Source organism: Rhinopithecus bieti, unplaced genomic scaffold, assembly GCF_001698545.2.
Source record: "Rhinopithecus bieti isolate Rb0 unplaced genomic scaffold, ASM169854v2 scaffold_2888, whole genome shotgun sequence".
NCBI classification, from domain to species: domain Eukaryota; kingdom Metazoa; phylum Chordata; class Mammalia; order Primates; family Cercopithecidae; genus Rhinopithecus; species Rhinopithecus bieti.
The window spans coordinates 2,349,772-2,368,401 of record NW_016804209.1 but is presented as its reverse complement, the minus strand read 5'-3'; the positions used below and the strand labels follow the sequence as shown (position 1 = coordinate 2,368,401).

At 39.6% G+C, this 18,630-nt stretch overlaps 1 protein-coding gene across 12 annotated transcripts in view; it reads left to right on the top strand.

The window, feature by feature from the left end:
* Positions 1–18,630, top strand: part of MTUS1 (microtubule associated scaffold protein 1) — a 160,410-nt gene that overhangs the window by 82,402 nt on the left and 59,378 nt on the right. For 11 of the 12 annotated variants that reach the window (XM_017867216.1, XM_017867224.1, XM_017867221.1 and 8 more), the window contains 2 exons: positions 5,134–5,268; positions 7,797–7,835. In XM_017867216.1, the coding sequence (XP_017722705.1) occupies positions 5,134–5,268; positions 7,797–7,835 (174 nt within the window). The remainder of the gene's footprint in view (positions 1–5,133; positions 5,269–7,796; positions 7,836–18,630) is intronic. The other variant, XM_017867220.1, reaches the window with a different exon arrangement.

The window sequence follows — 18,630 nt, the reverse complement described above, 5'->3', positions numbered from 1 at the left end:
GATACCTAACATCCAGTTTTTGAGATCGTTAAAGTAACTGGATAAAAATAAATGATATATTGTTTGTCATGAACAGTGTTGAAGGTTTGGGGACTGTTGTGCAATTTAGAAGGGGCTCTTGGGAGAGTGTATAATTTTGCCATGTTAGCAGGAAAATAAGTTTCAGAGACATTACTTCCTCTTCCACTTTGGCCACAAAACCATGTTTATATTTGAGAGCCAGATGGTAGGGGAAATGTTAAGAGGTGCAGACCAAAGCTATTTGCATTCTCCTGGAGATGCAAGGAACAGAAGGAGACTGAATAAAAGAAATGGAGTGTAGTTTCCCTTTACCTTCACTGCCAGCCCTGGCTGAGAGGGGTGTGACATGTAGAAAAGGGCACTAACCTTGGGCCCACCTTAGTTTGTTTGTTTGTTTTATATGGAGTTTCGCTCTTGTCGCCCAGGCTGGAGTGCAGCGGCTTGATCTCAGCTCACTGCAACCTCTGCCTCCCAGGTTCAAGCAGTTCTCCTGCCTGAACCTCCCAATTAGCTAGGATTATAGGCATGCACTACCATGCCCGGCTAATTTTTGTATTTTTAGTAGAGATGGGGTTTCACCATGTTGGCCAGGATGGTCTCGAACTACTAACTACAAGTGATATGCCTGCATCTGCCTCCCAAAGTGCTGGGATTACAGGCATGTGCCACCCACCGCACCCAGTCCCACCTTAGTTTTTCTACTAACTCATATTAAGTTGGACGATCTTTCTCTTCTCTTAGCCCCCGGCCTCCATGCTCTCCTCTGATCAATGACAAGGGAGGACTGGGTCATCTTCAAAGTCCTTGCAGCAACAAATGTCTCTGACCCTTTTCACTGCAATAAAACAGGGCCTCATTGTTTGGCAGGATGGTGTTTTGAGTTGTTCAAGTGATTAATCTGATAAAGAATAGGGTGGGGCTTATTTACCCTTAGTTGTTTTTTTTTTTCTTCTCTCACAACAGGAATGGCAAGTGAATATTGTCTCACCTGCCAACACTGGTTAGTGGCCAACTCCGGTTAGTGGATAAGAATTCGCCTGTAGGATAGTGTCCATGGTTTCTCAGGGTGCCTCCAGGTTCAGAGGGAAAGTTTTGTGTTCAACTAGTGATGTCTGTCATAGGTGAGGCTAAGATGAGGAGCAGGCAGTAGATTCATTAGGCTCTACATCACAAAACATGTTAGTACTTGTACACTTCTGAATGGACTATTTAAGAAGGAAATACTATCCAAACCACTGTTAACTTTGTTGTCATTCTTTCTCTGTTCATGTTTTTCTAGGGTATATGTGAGAAGTTTTTGTTATGATATAGTTGAGTGATTTTGCTTTTGAAATTCAAGAGCTTAGATTTCAGTAGTACTTGGATTTTAAGCCAGGTGGGCAGATGATCTGGCACAGTGGGGAGTGTTAAACTGATTCACATAAAATTCAAGAAATGAACAGAATGTTGGCTCTGTGTGTATATACATAATGTAATAAAAGCGAATTTTCACTAGATGTTAGAATGTAGTATGAATGGTAGTTTGCAGATAAAAGTCTGGAACAATGAGAAGCCGTTTTCTTTTTTTTTTTTTTTTTTGAGACGGAGTGTCACTCTATCACCCAGGCTGGAGTGTAGTGGCGCAATCTTGGCTCACTGCAACCTCTGCCTCCTGGGTTCAAGCAGTTCTCCCACCTCAGCCTCCTGACTAGCTGGGATTACAGGCGCCTACCACCATGTCCAGCTAATATTTGTGTCTTCAGTAGAGACAGGGTTTCGCCATATTGGCCAGGCTGGTCTGTCAAACTCCTGGCCTCAAGTGAGCTACCCACTTTGGCCTCCTAAAGTGCTAGGATTACAGTTGTGAGCCACTGTGCCAAGCCTGAGAAGCCCTTTTCTTTTTTTTTTCTTTTTTTTTTTTTGAGACGGAGTCTCGCTCTGTCACCCAGGCTGGAGTACAGTGGCAGGATCTCAGCTCACTGCAAGCTCCGCCTCCCGGGTTTATGCCATTCTCCTGCCTCAGCCTCCTGAGTAGCTGGGACTATAGGCGCCCGCCACCACGCCTGGCTAATTTTTTTGTATTTTTAGTAGAGACTGGGTTTCACCGTGTTAACCGGGATAGTCTCGATCTCCTGACCTTGTGATCCACCCACCTCGGCCTCCCAAAGTGCTGGGATTACAGGTGTGAGCAACCGTGCCTGGCCGAGAAGCCCTTTTCTCATAGGAAAATCATTTCTTCTGCTTGGGCTTTTCTGAGAATATCCCTTAATTTTTTCTTTTAGACTCACCAGCTCCTTTATTTCACTTGAACCACACTTTGGCCATGGGGGAAATGAAGATAAGGATTCCAGAGAATCTATTATTCTGGTATAATTGAGACAGTTGGGACCAAAGATGACAAAGGGGCAGTTTTAAACTACATACTAGATCAGGTTGAGAAGTAGGTGGCCACATGGAAAATTTTACGTATCATCTCTTCAAGCCAGCAGTGTTTAGTGTCCATGGCCCTCTAGAACACTGTCTTTAGGATGATTTTGAGGATGCTTCCAGCCTCAGTGGGACTGAATACCGCAGTCAGTTAGTAGGGCCCCTGTGAAGGCGAATGTGCTGTCTATTCCCATACCTGATATTCAGACCCTTCTTATTCATAGATAGGTGATTCAGCACAGCTAGGCAGTGGCCAAGTCAGCACCAGAACTTGGGTATTTTACATCCTGTTCCGTTGTTCAAAACTATTATGCATCTCTTATATTGGAACTGTTGCCGCTGAGGACTTTATTGTTTGGATGTAACAACTCTGGCTGAGGGAAAATTTAGATAGCATCAGGATACCCAGTCAGTTGCCATGTTAGGATCAGAAATAGAGGGCAGGGGAAATATTTGAAGAGCATTATTCCTCATGGTGATATACATCCTTCAAGTTGGGGTTTACTAGAAAGCAGTGGGCCAGCCTAGAGTACAGTGAGTAGAGATTGAAAGAAAGATATTAAGTGTCAGTCATAAAATTATGTTCAGCTCAGTACAGTTTGTGCCTGCCATTAGGCAGAAAGCATGTACGATTGTTGATCATAGAGTATATGAATATATATCTTATATATATAGCTTTCATGTAAATATGTGTAAAACATAAATGCATGTGTGTTTGTACCTGAGTCACATGCAGACATTGTATCCTTGCAGTATGGATTCTGACTTCATGTTGTGTGTTACGAAGTTGAGGATGGATGTGGTGCCAGAAGGATCTAGTGTTGTATTGAGTCTGAAAAGTGGCAGTGAGACAGCTGATTTCTGGCATACCATCTCCTATTCTGCGTGTGGCAGCCAAGGGACAGGAGTATCGTTCCTCACGAGGAACGTGTCCTTTACTTTAGTGAAAATCTTTTTACTGATCTCTTTGTGAACCATGGGCCTTTGTGTCTAAAGTTTAGAAAGGAAAAGCATGAATTTAGAATCACACAATTTTGTATTAGGTTTGTAAATTGAACTCAGTTTAATTTTTTAAAATATGAATAAGTGACTTATTTGTTGCTGAATGTAATCAAATATAGCTTCAAGAGAAGTAAGACTAAAATCCAGATGGTTATAATTCCATGGTTAAGACTCTCATTTTCTTTGTTGGATTTGATTCACAAAAGCTAAAATGCTCATTGAAACCCAATATCCATTTTATATGAACATCTAAAAAGAGTTCTGTTGAATGTTATAATAGCAGTATCTTTAATACTGTCACTCCTATTAGCTTCCTGTCAACTTTGGAAAAGCCAAATCTCTAGGTTCTCGAGGAGGTGAGAATTGGAAAAAAAAAACAGGAAATTGACAGAATTTTCTCAGCAGGAGGGAAAGCTCTGTGTCGATTTGACCTAATACTAGGAATGTTGTTTGGGCACAAGAACAATGAACAGATGGCTCATTGTACAGGGACCGAGTGTGGATTAGGGGAAAATAATAGCATGCCTGTACAAAGTTTGAATGTGATGAGTATAAGCACTGTTGTAGCAGTTGGAATAGTTCAGCCGAGTGAAAAATTTCTAGTTGTCTTCACATTTAGAATGTGTTTGTAAACAAGGTAGCTATCTTAACCCTTTGCTAAATGAGTGAAGTGAGAAAAGGGATCAAAGTTGGTAATAAATAAATTTATAAGTGTTGAATAGTAGAAAGAATTGGGTGCCTAGAATTGGATATTGATGATTATTAAGAAACAGGCTGGGCATGGTGGCTCACGCCTGTAATCCCGGCACTTTGGGAGGCTGAGGCGGGTGGATCACGAGGTCAGGAGATTGAGACCATCCTGGCTAACACAGTGAAACCCCATCTCTACTAAAAATAGAAAAAATAAGCCGGGTGTGGAGGCGGGCACCTGTAGTCTCAGCTACTCGGGAGGCTGAGGCAGGAGAACGGCGTGAACCCGGGAGGTGGAGCTTGCAGTGAGCCGACATCATGCCACTGCACTCCAGCCTGGACAGCAGAGTGAGACTCCATTTCAAAAAAAAAGAGAAACAATAAAAAATCCAGTCTGGGTTGGTGGAGGGGAAATTTTTACACATAATACAGAAGATGGTTTTTGTTATTTAGGTGAGATTCCCTTTTATGCTTTTGCTTTGGAGTAAAACATAAAGTTTGCTTTGGAACAAACTTCCTTTGTTCAGGGCAGAAGTTGATGTTTTAACTCCTTGCTGTAGCAGCGAGGATTTGAACCAGATCTCATCCTTATAGCTACCGAGGAGTCTGTATGTTACTGTTCTTGTGTCATTAACTAGCTGGCTGCATGAATTCTTTCTTGTCCCTGTGGAGATGGGTGTTCTTTCTAGCTGCACCTGGGGCATTCTTGTTACATGGCATGAATGGCTGTATTCTTCTCCAACTTTTGTCTGGAATGAAAGCTGAACTAAACAAGATGCATAAATTTGGACTGTGCCCAGCTAACAGGATGTGTGGTCACTCTGATTACAGCCTTTGTTTCACATCCCTGAGGACACAAGCTACCTGTTATCCATGCTCTATTCCCAGTGTTCAGTAATGACTGGCATGTCGTAGGTGCTTATTGAGCATTTGTTGATTCAAGAACAAAGGAATAAATGTGGAAGTTTGAAACTGTATTTGTAGGATAAAGTGTACTTTTCTGTTTTGTTGCAGCTGGTAATGCCGCTGTCATCAAATATGAGGAGAAACCTCCAAAACCAGCATTTCAAAATGGTTCCTCAGGATCCTTTTATTTGAAGCCTTTGGTGTCCAGGGCTCATGTTCACTTGCTGAAAACTCCTCCAAAAGGTATGGTTCTCTTTGTGGTTAGAAGAGGGAGGGCAAGACGCTTAAAGTCCTTGGCTTGTAGAAAGTTAAATTTTGACAGTTAGGTTTATGGTATATTTAACAATGATTAAAAATGTGTTGAGAAAGGAGACATAATACATTTTCACACTGAGGAAATCGTTGTTCTGAGAGTTGGTAGGTTCTATAGTTAAAAATCATTACATGTAAATCAGCAGGCAGAACAACGGTATAAGGTCAAAATAACAAAACTTGTAGTTAAATTATTCTAAACTAATGCTGTAGAAGAGTGAGATAGAAGGGAGTAGAAATGCATGATGACTTTTCATCAGGGTAGAGGTTTTGTGTTTATTACTGTGCTTGTGTCTTCATGTCTTTGGTCCAACACATTGTTCTTCCTCTAAATGTTCTTTATCTCTCTTCCTTCTCATATCACTCACTCTGTATTTGCTGTGACTATTAAAAGTAATTTTCAGGTTTACAAAATATGTGGTATATACTTAATGTGCAATGTTTTCATGCAACTTTGTCTCAGTGGACCCAAAGCACATCAGGAGCCTTCTTTGTGCCACATGCAGTGACTCACGCCTGTAATCCCAGCACTTTGGGAGGCCAAGATGGGTGGACTGCTTGAGGTCAGGAGTTTGAGACCAGCCTAGCCAACATGGCAAAACGCCATCTCTACTAAAAATACAAAATTAGCTGGGCATGGTGGTATGTACCTGTAGTCCCAGCTAGTTGGGAGGCCGAGGCACGAGAATTGCTTGAACCCAGGAGGCAGAAGTTGCAGTGAGCCGAAATCGTGCCACTGTGCTCCAGCCTGGGTGACAGAGCGAGACTCTGTCTCAAAAAAAAAAAAAAAAAAGCCTTCTATGTGCTTAGTGAACTGAAGCTAAACCGAAGCCTGAGAGGATAATTGTGAATGAGAAACCTGACCTATAAAATGAGACCCACATTTATGTTAGAGAATTTGGAAAACACAGAAAGAAACAAGGAGTCTTCCTTAATTCTGTCAACCACCAACTGCTGTCACATTTCCTTCTGACTTTTTTCCTCGGAGTATATGTTGTTTTGTTTTTATTCCAGCAAAACTGGGGTAATAATGAATACACTCTTCTGTATCTTGCTTTTTATTAAGTTAGTGTATCATGAGAGCTTCTTCACTTTAAATGGCTGTGCAACGTTCACTGTTGCCAAATTCTATGGTTGTCCAGTTTAGTTTATACTGGACAACTTCTGACTTTTACTGGGGTGTATTAATACTTAGATGAAACTCTTCAAATATGAGTCATAGTTCATTGTTTCAGGTTCTGGTTACTTCTGAATGTCCCAGAAGGAGGACTTACTGGGTTAACCTGCCTGAAACTCTTTGGATTGTTAACATCTATTAGTAACTTTCTAAAAGGTGTTGCTCTGTCACAGTATCCTCATTAACATGTGTCTCTGTATGCGTTTAAAGGATCATATGTTAACTTGTGGCTGGTAAATGTACATCAATACCTTTTCTTTGTAGGGAATTGAAGAGAAAATAGGCATGAATTTTAGGAGTGGGTTGAATTCTTCAGTGTGCAGCAGGTTGTCATTTGTCTAGGGATTTAATCAAATTTCAGAGACACCAAATGACCTCTTGCTGGGTTGACATCAGGATGGAAAACTGTGGTTTTTTGTTGATGATGATAAAGCCCCATGATCCACACAGCAGTAACGAAGTTAACGCCATGGAACTTTGATACTAAAATGACTTTCAGAGAATGAGATTTCATAGACAGCTTTGTAGAACAGGAGACTCAGAATTCTAAAATGCCTAGCTATGGAATTGATAGGTTCTTGTGTTGCAACGGTTTTACTTGAGTGGGAATCAGTGCTTTCCATTGAAAACAGCCACATATTTTAAGAGATTATCATCTCTGTAAAATTTCAGATAGAACATGGTAGCTGTTGTAACTAATCTGCAGATGGATAATGTGCTAGAAACAACTATTTCATGTTAAGTAGAAGTGTGCATAGATTTTAGTGACTTACAGCTCTGTACCTATTACCACTCCTGATTTTATAGTGTATCAGATTGGAGGAAAACTGATACAGTCATATTTCTGTTTTTCTTCATAGCTGAATAGAAACGGGTAGTTTCGGAAAGCACACAGGAGTGACTGTCTTTCATGAAGTCTGGCCTCTGCTCTTCTGGCAGCAGAATAGCATATGTGCACAGTCAATGTGTGAATTCAGTCCTGTTAAAACTTGAACTTCAGCTGTTCTTGACTGAAAAAACACTGGCTTTTTGTATTAAAACTGATGCTATTTAATTTGTGGTGATGACTTCATATCATTCTGAAACCTTTGGATGTTATGTGAAATATCATCTTATATTTAAAATGCACTTGACAAAAGTTGGTTGAATCTCACTAATATTTCCCACCTGGAACCTGGAATTTAGAGATTGAGTGTTTTTGAAAGTAATTCTTATCAACATGGTTTTTGTGTGATATGTCAAATAAAACATGTATATTTTACATGTTTCTTTTATATCTTAGGTCCTTCGAGAAAAAATTTATTTACAGCTCTTAATGCAGGTGAGTGACCACTTTATGGATGGGGATAAAAGAATCTTTTGTAAAGTTATGTTACTACAACTATTTACAGTGATTTTTTTACTGGGGTGCTTATAAATAGAATTTCCAATTTGAGGTATAAACGTAACTTTTTATGACGGGTCACGTAGCATTAAAATATGGTAAGCATGATTTGCGTTCTGAATCGTAAAAGGACGTTTTATTGCTAACAGATAATTATAGTCTGTTAAAAACTGATTTTGTTAATGTGGTCTAAATGAGATGGAAAATGTACTTCTCCCAAGATAAATGCTAGTTTGAAATTGGATATTCCTTAATTGCTAAGTGGTCTCAAGATTTGGTTTTAGCACCTTTTCCCAGTTCAGCAGCCTATATTTTTATGTTCTTTTTTACACTTTCACTGGACTTAAATTCCCAAGATAGCCTGCAGCCTCCACTATTTGAACCACAGCTGAGAATCTAAAACTTTGTGTCTCTCAAGAAGCCATGAAAGGTTTCACAAAATATCTTCACTGCGATTGCTATACTTTGGATGGATGGATGGATGGATAGATGGATGAATGGATGGATGGATGGACGGACGGACAGACACACAGACGGACAGACTGGGTGCGGTGACTCACACCTGTAATCCCAGCACTTTGGGAGGCCAAGGCAGGTGGATCACTTGAGGTCAGGAGTTCGAGACCAGCCTGGCCAATGTGGTGAAACCCCATCTCTATACTAAAAATACAAAAAAATTAGCCGGACGTGGTGGTACGCTCCTGGAGTCTCAGCTACTCAGGAGGCTGAGGCAGGATAATTGCTTGAACCCGGGAGACAGAGGTTGCAGCGAGCCTAGATTATGCCAGTGCACTCCAGCCTGGGTGACACTGCAAGACCCTGTCTCAAAAAAAAAAAAAAAAAATAGATGGATTGATCTCTCTAGATAGATAGGTAAGGTCTCCCATACACTGCCTACATTGTCTTATTTTGTATACAGTGATAAAACAGTTATGTGGCTTCTGAATCCCTGGCAGATTAGAAGAGCAAATCAGAAGAAACGAAGGTACAAGCATCGCTCATTTTCTTGAGCTTTGCAAATACTGTATTTTTCACGAGTCTACCAGCATCATTTTTCCCAACAGTAGTTGCTCACTTCATGTCTGTGTGTCACATTTTGGTAATTCTCACATAGTGGTAATTCTCACACTATTTCAGGCTTTTTCGTTATTATTATATCTGTTATGGTGATCTGCTATCGGTGATCTTTGATATTACTATTGTGATTGTTTCGGGACACCACAGACCATACCCGTGTAAGACAGTGAACCCAGCTGATGCGTGTGCATTTCGAGTGCTCCACTGACTGGTCCCTCTTCCATCCCTCTCCCTTTCCTTGATCCTCCTTTTTCCCTGAGACACAAGAATATTGAAAATAACCAATTAATAACCCTATAATGACCTGTAAATATTCAAGTGAAAGAAAAGTCGCATGTCTCTCACTTTAAATCAAAAGATAGAAATGATTAAGTTTAATGAGGAGGGCACATTGAAAGCCAAGATAGGCCAGAAGCCAGGTCTTTTGTGCCAAGCAGTTAGCCCAGTTGTAAATGAAAAGTTCTTGAAGAAAATTAAAAGGGCTTCTCTAGTGAACACACAAATAAGAAAGCAAAACAGACTCCCGGCATAGAGAAAGTTTGAGAGATCTGACCAGAAGATTAAGCCAGCTGCAACTTTCGCTTCAGTCAAAGCCTAATCCAGGATGAGACCCTATCTCTCCTCAATTGAAGGCTGAGAGAGGTGAGGAAGCTGCAGGAAAAAAGTTGGAAGCTAGCAGAGGTTGGTTCATGAGGTTTAAAGTAACTCTTCATAACATGAAAGTACAAGGTGAAGTAGCAAGTTATCCAGAAGATCTAGCTGGGATCATTGATGAAGGTGGCTACACAAAACAACAGACTTGCAGTGTGGGTGAAACAGCTTCATATTGAAAGAAGATGCTGTTTAAGACTTGCACAGGTAGACAGGAGAAGTCAGTGCCTGGCTTCAGAGGACAAGCTGTCTTATTAGAAGCTAATGCATCTGGTAATTTTAAGTTGAAGCTTATGCTGACTGACCATTCTGGAAATTCTAGGGCACTTAAGAATTACACTAAATCTACTCTGCCTGTGCTCTGCCAATGAAACAACAAAGCCTGGATGACAGCGTATTTGTTTACAGCCTGGTTTGCTGAATATTAAGCCCATTGTTAAGACCTACAACTCAGAAAGATATTTCTTTCAAAATATTACTTGTGACTGACAATGCACCTGTTCACCCAAGAACTTGGATGGAGATGTACAGGAAGATGAATGTTTTCACACTTGCTAACATAGCAGCCATTTTGCAGCCCACAGATCAAGGAGTAATGTTGACGTTCAGGTCTTACTATTTCGGAAGTACGTTGTGTAAGACGGTAACTGCCGTAGATACTGATTCTTCTGATGGGACTGGGCAAAGTCAGTTGAAAACCTTCTGTAAAGGGTTTGCTCTTCTAGATGCCGTTAAGAACATTCGTGATTCATGGAAGGAGCTCGAAGCACCAGCTGAATAGGAGTTTGAAAGAAGTTGACCTGACCCTCATGGATGACTTTCAGGGGTTCAGTGCTTCAGTGGAGGAAGTCACTGCAGATGTGGTAGAAATAGGATGAGAACTAGAATGAGAAGTGAAGCGTACAGCTGTGACTGCATTGCTGTTGATCTCTGGTAAAATTGGAGCAGAATGAGGAGTTGCTTCTTATAAATGAGCAAATAAAGTATCTTGTTGAGATGGAATCTACTCCTGGTGAAGATGCTGTGAACATTGTTGAAATGACAAAGGAGTCAGAATATTCCATCAAGTTAAAGCAGTGATGGGTTTGAGAGGATTGACTCCAATTTTGAAAGACATTCTGCTGTAGGTAAAATGCTATGAAACAGCATCACATGCTACAGAGAAATCTTTCATGAAAGAGTCAGTTGATGTTGCAGACTTCTTTGCTGTCTTACTTTAAATTGCCACAGCCATCTAAACCTTCAGCAACCACCACCCTAGTCAGTGAGTCAGCAGCCATCAGCGCTGAGGCAAGACCTTCCACCAGCAGAAGAATTCCTGCTCACTGAAGGCTCAGATGATCATCATTTTTTTAGCAATGAAATATTTTTAAAGTAAGGTATATTGTTTTTTAGACATAATGCTATTGCACACTTAGCAGACTATAGTGTAGTGTAAATATAAGTTTTACATGCAGTGAGAAACCAGACAATTTTTGTGATTTGCCTTATTATGACATGTGTCTTATGGGGTCATCTGTATCTCCCAGGTATGCCTGTACTGTTACAGAATGTCGACTATAGTTTCTTTATACATTGTGAGTGTCAGGTGTTAAGGATGCAGTCCTGAGCGAAAAATGAGCAGGGGCTTTGTCTCTGGGGAGCTAACAGGATAGTAGAAACAAACAAACAAACAGAAAACCTGCTCAAATAAACATGAATCACAAATGCACTAAGTTCTAGGAAGGAGGGCTGTCTTGTCCTAGAAGAGAGGTCCGGGATTGAAGGCTGTGATGTGAGGGAACCTGGGCAGGAGGTATAAATTTCTGAGCCTCTTGTGTAAAGAAAATAGGATGGATAACATTACATCATGAATAACAGATAGCCTTGATGCCCCATCAGGTGTCAGTTTCCTCAGCGTAATAAGCAGGGAAGTGTGGGGGAATTATCACAGAATTCTTAACCTTTTGTAGGCTCTTAAAGCCAGGAAGACAGCCATGCAGAATGATCTAAGTTCTAAAGATCCCCAGGATGCTCAGTGTAAATATATATGGCTACTAAAGCCTTTATAGTCTAAAAATGCAGAAGAAACTCTATATTGTGCACATTTAGGCTTTTATTTCCTTTTAAGTTTCTGGTACATCCTAATATCTGGGGAAAAAAGATAGCTAATATTCTATGGAATGGTTTTGTTTAAAATTTAGTTAACCATAATCAGAAAACTGGCTCAAATGGTAGCTCTGTGTTTAACAGTTTAAGAAACCTGCAGGCTGTTTTCCAAAGTGGCTGGACAATTTTATATCCTCACCAGGAGTGTAGGAAGAATCCCGTTTTTCCACATCCTTGTCAACACTTGGCTTTGTCTGTCTTTTTTGTTATAACTCTCCTACTGGGTATGAAGTGATATCTTGTTTCAATTTGCGTTCTGACAACCAGTGACATTGAGTGTCGTTTTGCATGCTGGTTGGCCATTTGTATATCTTCTTTGGAGAAGTGTCTATTCAAATCATTTGCCAATTTTAAACTGGATTTTTTTATTGAATTGTAGGAGTTCTTATGTAGTCTGATGTTAGACCCTTGTCAGAGTTATCATTTGCAAATATTTTCTCCCAGTTCTTGGGCTGTATTTTCACTTTCTTGATAGTTTCCTTGGAAACACAAATGTTTTAAATTTTGACAAGGTCCAGTTTTACCAGTTTTTTTCTTTTGTTGCTTCTGCTTTTGGTATTGTATCTCAGAAACAGTTGCCTCATCCAAGGTTGTGAAGATTTATGCCTGTGTTTTCTTTTAAGATTTTTTTTTTTTTTTCTGTTCTAGCTTTTACATTTAGGTTTCTGATTCATTTTGAGTTATATTTTATATGGTATGAGGTAGAAGGTCTAACTGTTTTCACACATGGACATCCAGGTGTTGAAAACATGATTCTTTCCCCCATCGAAATGCCTTGGCACCTTTGTTAAAAATAATTGGTTAAGAATGTGAGAGTTTACTTCTGGTTTCTAAATTGTGTTCTTTGCGTGTATACGTCTACCTTTGCCAGTACTACACTGTCTTGATTAGTAAGTTTTGAAATCAGGATGTGAGTCATTCACATTTTTCTTTTATTTCAAGATCGTTATGGCTATTCTGGGTCCCTTGATTTTCTGTATGAATTTTAGGATCAGCTTTTGTCAATCTCTGTAATGAAGTCACATGAGATTTTAGGAATGTAATAAATTGAATAATACTAATTCTAATTATTCCTGTTACATTTAATCTATATATGACTCTGTAGAGTATATAGAATATATTCTAAGGGGTCAACATTGCATTTAATCTAGTTTGTGTGGTAGGCCTGTGTATTTTCCCAAAATCATAAGCGTGACTTTCCCAGGTTCTTCTTCTTGATGGTTAGTTATTATCATCACTTAAGACTAACCTGGTATTATGAGGAGCCTAGTGAGGAGAAGTTACTTTACGGATAGAGGACCACAGCAAAGTGTGTTCACTTTGGAAGGACAACTCTGATGCTGAAGAATGTTGTCCAGACAGTCAGTGACTTTGGGTGAATCATTGAACCTCTTTGATAATAGTTTTCTATGTAACTGAAAGGGCAGATTTCTAGATTTCTCCCCACTGTGATATTCTGTGACTGCAAATCACCTTGACATTTTTCATATTCTGCTGGAAATTACTCATATTTTAGCTGATACAGAAGACATTGCCTCCACACATAGACATGTTCCTCTGAGTGTTAAATTTTTAATTGTTGTACTATGGCTTTGAGATATTTTTATTTTAAAGCGGTAAGTAGTGGTGGAGATTACAGTTGAGTTGTCCAACTTCATATTCCTTAGTTCTAGTAACATAGTCACTTTTAATTATAGCAGTTTGCCACATTTCAAAAAGTTTAGCATGTAGTTTAGAAATCACCCTTTAGCTTTTTTAAATTTATGATTTTAAATGAAATTTAGATAAGTTTATATCCTGCTTTGTCATGTAACATAAAGTAATCACTTTTACATTTAGCAGATACAGTAACATTTAACTACTTTTGAATATTTTTGGTGCTTCTGTATCACATTCATACATGATTCTATGATGAACATCTGTACAATTAGCACTTTCAACTTTGGGGGAAATTTCTTGTGATAGATTCTTAAAAGTAGTATCAGGAAATCAAAATATGTACCTGTTTACAGTCACTTCACTCAAATAGCCAAATTGTTTTCCAAAAGCTTCATGTCAGTTTATACCATGGTTGACATAAAAGACAGCTGGCTTCATCATACCTTGGTCAGCATTGGATATTATTTTTAAATTTTTTTGACTAACAATAGTTTAAAATGTTATGTCATTGTTTTAGCTTGACCTTTATCAATTAAAGAAATTCCATTATCTCATAAGACAACGTAGAAGAGCAGGAGGAGAACGAACTTTTAAGGCACAGGATATTGGTTTAAACCTTGGTCCTGCCACTTTCTATTTGTGTCCTGACCTTGGGCTAGTTGCTAAGCCTCTCCAAGTCTCAAATTTCTCATTTGGAAACATGGGAATATTGGGGGAATGATTCCCAGAAAGGGAATAATTTGACATCATAGAATTGTTTTATAAAAGGTTCTCAAATAATGTTAATTCAGCTGCTGGGAATGGTAATGATGATGATCTTACATTGTTTTTATAATTCTAGTGGCTTATTTTTAGAGTTCTTTTCCAGGAAGTTGAATTATTTTAAATCTGTAAAGCAAGCAGGAGAGACTACTTAAAGTCAAGAACCAACCTCTTGGGGTCTAACCGTTGCAATTTATTTAAAGGTTATGATGCTGCAGGATTCTAGTTGACATTGACTCTAAAAAAAATCTGGGCTTACTGTTGATAAGGGAGATGTCACACATACCACAGCATACTATTATTACTTTGGTTCTACCACACACTAAAGCCATTGGGATACCAGAGCTGTATTTATCCAGGACCCTGCTTGTTTCACACAAGATCATCAGTCTCAGGTGCCACGGTGTCTGCCTTGGAAGGTAGAAAATGCACTGTTCCTTCCACAGCTACTTAGTAAAGACAGCACAGGAGAACAGGGAGGCTTTCTTGCCTTCTTTGGCCAAGTGCTGGGAAGTGGTTGCAAGCTGCAAGCCTGCTGATGAGGTGATGCCAAGGCTGCCAGGGTTTCTTCTGGTGAGAGCAGAGAGAAGGCTATTTTTCACTGTTGTTTTATGATGATCGTAACTCTCCCCTTATACTTAAAAAGCAGTTGCTCTTTTGATATGGGATACATTTGCTGTTTCCAGTTGGTGTTGGGGTTGGGAGAAGTGGATCCTTTAGTAAATCTTCTTGAGACAGTGGCTACCTTTTTAGCAGGAGCTAGATCTTTTTCATATATATACAAAGCATTCCAGATAAATTAGTTTTATATACACAAAGTAATTAAAACACTAAGAATATAGACTTAAGTAGAAAAGATCTTTCTAGGAACACTAGTATAATAGAAACGATTAATAACTAGAACAACAAAAACTTTAGAAAACCTTAGAAACAGGCTGCATGTAGTGGCTCATGCTTGTAATCCCAACACTTTAGGCGGCAAAGACAAGTGAATTGTTTGAGGCCAGGAATTCAAGACCAGCCTGGGCAACGTAGTGACACCCCATCTCTACCAAAAATACAAAAAATTAGCTGCGTGTGGTAGCACGCACTTGTAGTCCCAGCACTCAGAAGGCTGAGGCAGAAGAATCGTTGAACCCAGGAGGCAGAGGTTGCAGTGAGCTGAGATTGCACCACGGCACTCCGGCCTGGATGACAGAGTGAGACTCTGTCTCAAAAAAATTAAAAAATGAGAATAAAAACCGTAGAAACAGTATTTATAAGCAAAGAGCAAACTGAGATAATATTAGCACATACTCTATGTAGAGCTCTGTCAAATCAGCAAGATAAAGACAACTGTATAATAGAAGCTAATGGACATACCACCCAAAGAGATCTACAGATTCAATGCAACCCCTATCAAAATCCCAGTGTCATTTTTTTTTTTTTTTACAGAAATAGAAAAGCAATTCCACAATTCATATAGAATGACAAAGGACTGCAAATAGCCAAAACAGTCTTGACAAAGGACTGCAAATAGCCAAAACAGTCTTGACAAAGGACTGCAAATAGCCAAAACAATCTTGACAAAGAACAAAGCTGGAGGCATCATAGTTCCTGATTTCAAAGTATATTACAACACACAGTAATTAAAACAGTATGGAACTGGCACAAAGACAGAAACATAGACTGATGAAATAGAATAGTCCAGAAATAAATCCATGCATATATGGTCAGCTAATCTTCAACAAACATGCCAAGAATACACAACAGGGAAAGGATAGTCTCTTTGTAAATGGTACTGCGAAAACTGGTCATCCACAAGCAAAATAATGAAATCGGACCCTTATCTCACACAATACACAAAAATTAACTCGAGATGGATTAAAGACTTAAATATAAGATCTGAAACTGTAAAACACCTCAAAGAACACATGGGACAAAATTTCGTGACATTTTTCTTGGTATGACACCAAAAGCCCAGGTAATAAAAGCAAAAATAGGCAGGCGGGAGTACATCAAAATAAAAATCTGCAGAGCGAAGCAGTCATTTAATAGCATGAAAAGGCAGCTTATGAGATAAGGGAAAACATTTGCAAACCATACATCTGATAAGGGGTTATTTACCAAAATAATTGAAATCAGGATGTTGAAGAGATATTTGCATTCCCATGGTCTATTGGGGGAACTTGCCCCCAGTATTTCTATTTTCCTGAAGTGGCAGCTGGTCTGAGAAATAAAGAGAAAGAGTACAAAGAGAGGAATTTTACAGCTGGGCCACTGGGGGTAACATCACATATCGGTAAGGCCGTGATGCCCACCTGAGCCGCAAAACTAGCAAGTTTTTATTAGGGATTTCAAAAGGGGAGGGGATAATGAACAGGGAGTAGATCACAAAGATCACGTGCTTCAAAGGGCAGAAAGCAGAGCAGAGATCACATGCTTCTGAGAAAACAGGACCAGAGCAAAATCAGAAACTCCTGATAAGGGTCTGTGTTCAGCCGTGCACTATTGTCTTGATAAACAACTTAACAGAAAACGAGGTTCCAGAGCAGAGAACCTGTCTGACCACAAATTTACCAGGGCAGAGTTTTTTCCCCACCCTAGTAAGCCTGAGGGTACTGCAGGAGACCAGGGCATAACTCAGTCCTTATCTCAACCGCATAGGACACCTCCCAGAGCGGCCGTTTATAGACCTCCCCCCAGGAATGCAATTCTTTTCCTAGGGTCTTAATATTATACTCCTTGTTAGAAAAAGAATTTAGCAATATCTCTCCTCCTTGCATGTCTGTTTATAGGCTCCCTGCAAGAAGACAAATATGGCTCTGTTCTGCCCGACCTCGCAGGCAGACAGACCTTATGGTTGTCTTCCCTTGTTCCCTAAAATTGCTGTTACTCTGTTTTCAAGGTGCACTGATTTCATATTGTTCAAATACACATGTTTTACAATCAATTTGTTCAGTTAACACAATCATCACAGGGTCCTGAGGTGACATACATCCTCAGCTTACAAAGATAACAGGATTAAGAGATTAAAGTAAGACAGGTGTAAGAAATTATAAGAGTATTATTAGGGAAGTGGTAAATGTCCATGAAATCTTCACAATTTATGTTTCCTCTGCTGCGGCTCCAGCTGGCCCCTCCATTCAGAGTCCCTGACTTCCCGCAACAGTGGACATTGCCACATTATGATAGCCAGGATGTGGGAACAACCTAAATGTCCATAGGGTAAAGCAAATATGGCATATATGTGCAATGGAGTATTATGCAGCCACTAAAAAGAAGGAAGTCCTGCCATGTGCAATGATACAGATAAAGCTGGAGGACACTATGCTAAGTGAAATAAGCCAGTCATGGGGCAAATACTGTATGATTCTACTTATAGAAGGCATCTAACATAGTCAAAGTCAGAAACAGAGTAGAATGGTGGTTGCCGGGGAATGGGAACTTGCTGTTCAATGGTACAAGGTTTGTTATGCAAGGGCAAAAAAGTTTTCAAGATGTTTGTTACAGCATTGTGCCTATAGTTAACAATATTGTATTGTTCCCTTAAAATTTTGTTGTGAAGGTAGATTTCGTATTAAGTGTTCTTGCCATAATTTAAAAAACCTGAACAAAAAGAAAGGGAAAAATAAGTGGATGGACAGAAAAGAAGAAACGTATGAAGAACTAAGGAATATATGAAAAATGTTTACCAAATAGGAGTTAAAATAACGTGCTCTCAGTTCTTGCTTATTTCTTAATGGTAGTACCTGGTACTGGCAAAGAGTAAGAAACAGCACTCACATGTACAGCTCCTGAAGTGTGAATTACAGCGGCTGTAGCAGAGAGCAAACACCTTCTACCCAGGAATTCTGTTTTTCAGAATTGGGTCTGGGAAAATAATTTATTTCCTTATTTACTGCTTTTCAGAATTATTTACAATGGGGGAAGATTGGAAACAACCTATATACCTTATAGGAATTAAGTTCGTTGACGTTTTAAAGACATTTTTGAAACCATTAAAATAACAATATAAAGGCTTATTTAATCCCATGGAAAGATACGTGTGAAATTTTTAAGTTTAATAAGTTTATTGGGCTTATAGTAAGTTTAAAAACAAATTGCAGAGCAGTCTGATGTGTAAGTAATTTAAATTAAAAAAAAAATTCTTGCCGGGTGCAGTGGCTCACGCCTGTAATCCCAGCATTGTGGGACGCCAAGGTGGGCATATCACGAGGTCAGGAGATTGAGACCATCCTGGCTAACACGGTGAAACCCCGTCTCTACTAAAAATACCAAAAAAAAAAAGAATTAACCGGGCATGGTGGCAGGCACCTGTAGTCCCAGCGACTCAGGAGGCTGAGGCAGGAGAATAGCATGAACCCGGGAAGCAGAGCTTGCGGTGAGCCGAGATTGCGCCACTGCACTCCAGCCTGGGGGACAGAGCGAGACTCCATCTCAATTAAAAAAGAAA